We start from the raw sequence: 7,776 nt of genomic DNA on the forward strand, positions 1-7,776 counted from the left end.
ACTCTAGTACTGGTACTTCCTTTATAGATTATTACAATGTTTGGTGAATAGGAAATGAAGACTTCATCTCCATAAATTTAACTTCTAACAAATGCTGGTTCATCTGGAAAAAGAGATGCTCTAAAATTTTTGAAAGTAAAAAGTGTTCTTCATCTCAACTGGCTATGTCAATAACAAGACATTACGCGCATTAGCATCTGAATATAATTCTCTCTAACAGTTTACCCATAATAGTATAACATTTTATGGAAATTTTCTGTTAGAAATACTTATAAGATCAACTGTGATACTTCCAAGGTATCTGTAATTTCTAATGCAGGTTTTGGTTTCCTTATGCGTGATTATACAAGAGGTTTCAGAGCAGCAGGAACGGGAAGTTTCTGAGCGTCACCAACAGAAGAAACAGAAGCAGTAACTCTGCTACAAACAGTTCAATGGGCCATCACAAATAGGATAAAAGATTTGGTCATTGAAGGGGATAATCCAGCAGTTATGTATGTTCAGTGAAGAAGTAGTTCACTTCAGTGGTAATATATTGCAATCTTAGATGAAGTAAGGAAATTATCAAACCAACTAGAGTTTTTTTTTTTTTTTTTTTTTTTGGGGGGGGGGGGGGTGGTGGTGTAGGGGGTAAAAGCATATGATGCAAACATTTTAATTAATGTTTCTCATGTAATTCTAGAGGAAACTGATTCATTAGATTCAGCCATTGTTGGGGATACTCATACAGAGTTGACTTTAAACGAGACTGAATCAAATGATTAGTGGATTCTGTTTCGTAGGCTTAATATATCTATCTTACTTTCAAAAATAAAAAAACTCAATTAAAATATTTATGAATCATAAAATTTGCTTGTTTTGAAGTCCATGTACTGTTTGGCATAACCCTCAGAATATTGAAATCGTGTATATATATATATATATATATAATTTTGGATTAAAAAAATTGGGTCCATGAATCACTTGATAAGTTTCTCATCAAATCTTAAGGGAGAAGGGTCGGACTCCATACGAAAGATTTGTTGGAAAAGTGATCCCGTAGGAAACGCAATTATGGGATTTTCGCAACCAAATATTCCATGAGAAATGTAATTCCACCAAATCCCCTGAGTCATGAGACTAAGTCTTATGGGCTAGATTGAGCTGCTAGATTAGCCAAAAAGTGTTGTAGTTCAAAAAAAAAAATATGTTGTCTATTTGTTAACATTGGTTCTCTCTCATAGCATTTGCTCGCAGTTGAACTAGCATCGAGATAATACTGCTGAATGGTTCAGCGCTACAAAAATTACCTTTTCGCTGAATAATTCAGCGCAAATTGATTTATTTTTTGATCTGACGGCTGAGATTGGTTGCGCTGAACCAAATAGCGCTGAACTCTAAACCAAACAGCGCTGGACGGTAGTCCTAGCTGACGTGGACTGCTAATCTAACTGCTAAATTAGCACTTCCATAGGATTTAGGAGGTAGTCCTAGCTAACGTGGACTGCTAATCTAATTGCTAGATTAGCACACCACAGGACCTAGCCTGCATCTTACCTTTAAAAAATTTCATCCAAACCCACCAACCTATCACATAAATGTCGATCTTGTTTCCTAGTCAAATGGCTGTGATACTGTTCGACCAGTGCGATTATTGGGCTCAGTGGACTTCAGTGGTTCAAATGGGGTAGACAGTCTAGACTCTAGACGAGTAAGTGCGATAAAACGTTTTGCTGCCTTTCTGGTAGTAGGATTACTTCTTTTACCCTGAGACTAAGGGTGCACACGGTACGGTTCGGCTCGGTTCTTTCCGAGACCGAGTACCTGTACCTTACACCCTTCGGTACCAAAAAAATGGACCGGTCCCGGTACCGAGTACCTCGGTTCCGGTTCCATTTTGGACCGGCCGGTTCCGGTTCCATTTCAGGGGAAAAAAAAAAAAAACCTACTGCCATGTTTTTTATCTATTCCTAACTGATGATACCATAAAGGAAATGGGATTTCATTATTAATGATGAAGACTGATACAAGACTAGTACTGTTTATATTTCTAACTACTAACAATATACCCACTAGGTGTAAACCAAGTGTGGAAACAAAAGAAAGACTAGATTTTCTTACTCAAATAATAATGTTATCTTGTGAAATGCTCTTGTTTGCAGACTGCGCTATCTGCCCTTGCAGAGGTCAACGGCAAGTGTTTTGTGGATGGTATTGGTTCTCACACTAGTAGTAAAGGAAAATGAGAGTGTCACCTTTACTACTCGACTTCTTGACCCAGCGATCCAAAGCCATTGATTGGCCAAATCGACAAAAAGAGCAGCTAACACAAAGGTATGCTTTCACTTCTAATTCAAAACTAATGACTAAAACGTTTGGGAACCACAAACCACCAAAATCACTTCCTGTTGTACCAAAGCCAAGTTAAGATGATATCAAATTATTATACATAAAAAAACATGTATTTTAGTAAATCCAAGGTTGCGTTGTTGGTGGACAGGATGGTGACAGTAGATGTGATGAACCTATAAAAGTGTTTAGAGAGAATTTGGCAACAAGACTGAAAGAGTTAAGCAGTTGACACAATGATGGATGCCCTACAAAGAATTCCTTCAAAAATAAATCCCTACTAAAAGACTTGCCAAATTAATTTGGCCTTATCTATTAGATTCAAAAATCTAATGATAACAACATCAACTACTATGACCTGATTCATAGTCTTAGTTTTATTCCTTGGATCACCAAGACATCATCAAACCACAAATGCTGCAGTAACCAAGCTATGGTTCAAACATTAATTTTGTGGTGTCCAACCATTGTTAATACATAGATCTTTTTCAAAGATCTATCAGTGCTCTTAACACACCACATACGAAGTTCATGTTTCATTTTCAAACACCAAACATGCATATTTATAACACTTGATCAAATGCATATAACCGTAAACAACATGAACCAAGTTCATTTAACAGCATAATTTATACCCCCACAGTTTATTTACTTCAAATATATGCATTACTAATTTGCATTATATTTCATACCACCCTGGCGTGTACTGACTAATAAAGTTTGCATCCATTAACCGTCAACAAACAACTACGCAATTCTAAGTTTAACAATTTGCAAACGTTCATGATACCTTACGACTTTGCTGCAGGTTTAAGGCAAATATATAGATCAATTGGGGCAAAGACCTCATAAGCCTCAACGAACTGTTAGTACACACCAAGCAAACTGGGAAGCAAATAAGATCCAAATAGGCTAGCTGATTTTTAAACCAAAAACATTCATACATGTAGAAAATTTAACACTTAATATATTAGTACTAAAATTGGTATCCAAATTTAGAACATGTTCTCTAAAAACAATAATTTAGAGATTAACACTTAATATATTAGTCAAATTCAACACCCATATCTCAAAACAATAATTTTATATCAGACATAGTTAGAGATTTGAAAAAAAACCCTAGAAATGAAAAATGAAACAAAAATGGTTTCAATCAAAAAAATAATAATTGAAAAGAAAAGAAAAAACACTTACCTAAATCTGGTTCCAGCAGGTTTGAGATCCACAAATTGAATAATGAGTTGCGGGATTTTAGAATCAGAACAAGAATCAATGGTAAATGTTTGGGGTTACTAATTTCTCCATTTCCATGGCTGGGTATATAATAGTTGGTAAGGAAATGAAATTGAACCTGTATGAGTGGATGAGAACGATGAGAAGAAACACAGTGAGGGAAAATACTACGAAGACAATCTCCAAGTTGTTTAGTCTTTTGAAGTGAAGGTTAACAGAGAAGATAGAAGAAGTTCTTCTCCTTCTCAGAACTCAGACACAGAAGAGGCGAAAAACAGAACTGAAACCCTAACCAAGTAACCAGTTAATGTTAGCTTATATACCCCCCTATAATCCAACGACTGACACGATCCCTTATCCCCTAAATCTAACGGTCATAATCATTCGGGAATTCGGTCCGGTACGGGACGGTTCTTGTATTGGACCGTGTACCTGTACCCCCAGAGCTCGGTTCCTATATTTTGGACCGGTACCTGTACCCTGTACCTCGGTTCGGTCCAAAATCAGGTACGGTTCCATCGGTTCCGGTTCGGTCCATCGGTCCGGCTCGGTTCCTGTGCACCCCTACCTGAGACTCCATTTTTATTTCCATCCTCTGAATTTATACAATTCTCATGGCAGGGTGGAACGATTCGAATGGTAATTGATAACTCCACGATTTTTAGGGTTTTGAAATTGTTAAACATGAAAGACGGAATGGATTTGCCTTCCTATTTAGTATTAATCGTTCTACTTGTATATATTTGTTTGCAGAGAGTAGGATTCTACAACAGTTAAAAGATGGAACTGCTAGATTCGAGCTAGTCAATTCACCTGTTTCTCCCATTTCAACTCAGAGTTTTTCGTCCCCGTTTCGTCGAGAAAAATGTAGCACTCTCTTCTTTGCTAAAATTGGATCCTTTTTGTAAGTATTCGGAATTATTCGAATTGGGTGTTTTTCTTTTTTTAATTTGAGAAGCTCAAACTCTGAACCCTAAAAGTCTAAATTGAATATTAAAAATTGAAAGATGTAGTCTGGGTGTGATTTTTGTAGTGGCGGTGGTGGTAATGATACTGGTGGCGGTGGAATGTCACCTGCAATGAAGAAGGTGGAGCGTTTCTCAGTTCGGAAAGTTACAGGGGATGGAAGATGTTTGTTCCGCGCATTGGTAATGACTTCTGGTTTTTTTTTTTCAAAGTTATATGTGAGGGTTTAAGGCTTTTGGTTTTACCTAAGCGTAATTTCATAATTTGGTTAAAATTGAGTAGGTGAAAGGAATGGCTATCAACAAAGGAATTGGTTTGAGTCAATGGCAAGAGAGAAAAGATGCAGGTAATGTTGATTCTATTCTGTTAATGTGCAAGGATAATTGAGAAAGGAACCCATTTGCTGCTGGATAAAACTTACTGTGATGAGCTAGACAACAAAGTGATATTGAATCTTGTTTGAGGAAATGCATTTGAAGTAAGGAAGCTGATAGTGTGCTATTATGTTTGTTATTGTTGTCAATGAATTCCTCTAAACATGACCGTTTTGAACCATAGAGAGCGGTTGTTCTTTAAGGTGTCCATATTCAATTTTTATTCTGCTCTTGCTGTACTTTTGCAATGAGTTATCATGGACTTAAGCTGTTCTATCTTCAGTTAAAATTCTGTCCTTCCAAGAATTCAAGCTTTATTATATGCTGCTGCCTGCACATTTTTTATTGAGATTCGGCCATCTTTTGTTCACCACGCTGGCAAATCTGTTCTGTTAAGTGATACTGGTGATTTTGACCGGCGAATATTCTCTAATTTTTGCATAGTGTATTCTATGATTTGTTTGAGCATGGTGTCGATCACTTCACTTCGTAGCGCCTTATTGGTTAGGAGGTCCTTCAATAACACATTTGCTTAGTTTCCAAGAAGAATTACTAATGTAACTGATGCAGATGAATTGCGCATGGCTGTAAAGGAGGTAATATGTGGAAGTAGTAAAGAACGCCGTCAGTATGAAGAAGCACTGATTGCAATTACTGTCGAAGAGTCATTGCCACGGTTTGCGTCTCTATCTTGGAAATTTTAAAAAGTAGTTCTTTCCCAGTTTGTGTTTCTCTTCTAGGATATTGTGGAAGTTAATATTTTTCTTCCCGTTACAGATACTGCCAACGGATTGAAGGATCTGATTTTTGGGGAGGAGAGTCGGAATTATTGGTGAGTTCTACAATGATACAACATGGTTTTCTCCAGCTTCAAACCTCTGTCTCTACATAGTTGTTTTAGTTCTGAGATCCCCTCCTTGGTTTAAGGGCGTAGCTCACGCACAACTGCAAGTGTTAGAAGATATAGAACTTAGTAATTAAATTGGTTGCTTGATGCCCATAAGTTCGGTTTCGTAGAAGTTCATTATGTTTAGGTACTTATGATTATTGAAGTATTTTATCTGCATTAATCACCTGTATAGTTACAGAAGGTGTAGAATATTTTGAGTTATCATTATTCCTTTGGTTTACATTGTCTAATATTTTTTCATATTGGTTCACTTGGATCAAGCATGTGGATGAAGATAATATATGGGATGGGTTCAAAGCCCTAGATATTGATATAGTACCGCTCCAGTGTTTGATTGTCATTACTTCTTTTCAGGTCTTATCGAAATTATGTCGTCAGCCAATTGTTGTGTACATACCAGAACATGAGGTATGTTTTACTTACTGCCGAAGTAATATATCAAAGCATGGACTCTATTCATGTTTCCTGTTACTGTTAGTGATTGTCGATTTCTATCAATTTGCAGCATAATCGGGGAGGATGGGGTGGTGGTTTTATTCCAATTGCGGAGTATGGAGATGAGTTTCGTAAGTCATCTAAAAATGGAGAACCTAGGAAAGCAGTGAGACTTCTATACAGTGGGAAGAACCATTATGATCTTCTCGTCTGAGAGTTTGTAGTTGTATTCAGAAGATACTGTCCTTTGTATCAGTGACATGGAATTGTAATCTTAAATATCAATGAAATCAATGCTTCTTCCTCAATGTGAAATGGTAGGAATTTAGTCTGATACACTAATGTTGCACCTTTAAGTTCTCTGTTTGCAGAAATCAACTGGTACCTTTTAGTCTCTGTATGCAGAAATCGACTCGAAACGTCATTATATCAGCCTGCAAGCAAGAGGGTCATTGCACATTTTTGAGCAGTGAAATGGTGCACCATGATTCATGAATTTCTGCTATGGGCCCTATCAGTCTCACCAAAGACCACTCAGTTATTTTTTTTTAATAGGAAATGAGAATTTTATTTGTAATAGATCAAATAATATTGTTTTGGTCACTCAGAACCATAGTGTTGATCCAAGCAGGTCAATCATTCGACCAATCTACTCTAGTAACTTGAGTTTTTGCAAATTTGGCTAATGAATCTGCCAACTTGCATCTCTGTTAACATAGCTACATTTCCGGTAATCAAAACTTGCTAAATAGATAAAGTATCATTAATGATATTATTATTGATCTGCAACATGGATTTAGCTTGCACATATTACGGCAGCTGCTCTACGGATCCGGAAAAATTAATGAGTCAACTCAGTTGCTAAGTTTTTTCTTTTCTTTTTTTAATTTTTCATGATTATACGCTATCTTTTCTATCTGAATCTAATGTTTATACAGTTTTTGTAATAGATTTCATTTTTAAAATTTAATTTCTCTTTACTGTTCTTCCTTCAAAGAATCCGTCTTAAGTTCTAACTTAAACTTTTATTTCGTTCAAGTTTGAAACTTTTTCTTTCATTAATCTTTATAATGCAGAACTGATTCAATCCTTTTCTCTCCATCATGTTTGTGCAATTTGGATTATCAATCATCGCCTTTTGGCTTTATGTTTGTGCTAGTGATTATTGCATTTGCTGAGAAGTTTGCTAATCGCTTGAAAGCTTGAGTCGTCTTTGGAAGTATGAGTGGTTTGCAATGGCAAAAGGTATTGGATCGGTTCAAGGTTCTGAGTCAAGCATTCAATGAAGCACGCCATCAATGGAATGAAAAAAAATCAAAAAACGTAATTACAACTTCATCACTATCTGCAACTAAGTGACTTATAGGAAACTCATTATTTGAATGATTAGAAAATATCTCATTATGCACGTCTACTGTCTCTAAGTCATCAGACTCAACAATAGTATCTTCTGTATAAATATATTCTTCTAAATCATCATTATCTAAATGAATGGCGTCTCTAACACAACTCTCATCCTTTTGAATAGAC

The 7,776-nt window shown here is 36.3% G+C and overlaps 1 protein-coding gene across 1 annotated transcript; it reads left to right on the forward strand.

The window, feature by feature from the left end:
* Positions 1-4,128: 4,128 nt before the first annotated feature.
* LOC113313461 (OTU domain-containing protein At3g57810-like) lies at positions 4,129-6,554 on the forward strand. Its single transcript, XM_026562241.1, has 8 exons — positions 4,129-4,200; positions 4,315-4,465; positions 4,595-4,709; positions 4,810-4,873; positions 5,472-5,577; positions 5,679-5,733; positions 6,166-6,219; positions 6,317-6,554. The coding sequence occupies exons 1-8, from the start codon at positions 4,176-4,178 to the stop codon at positions 6,458-6,460; spliced, it is 714 nt and encodes a 237-aa protein (XP_026418026.1). The 5' UTR covers positions 4,129-4,175; the 3' UTR covers positions 6,461-6,554.
* Positions 6,555-7,776: the final 1,222 nt, after the last annotated feature.

This window comes from Papaver somniferum, chromosome 9 (genome assembly GCF_003573695.1).
Source record: "Papaver somniferum cultivar HN1 chromosome 9, ASM357369v1, whole genome shotgun sequence".
Taxonomy (NCBI): domain Eukaryota; kingdom Viridiplantae; phylum Streptophyta; class Magnoliopsida; order Ranunculales; family Papaveraceae; genus Papaver; species Papaver somniferum.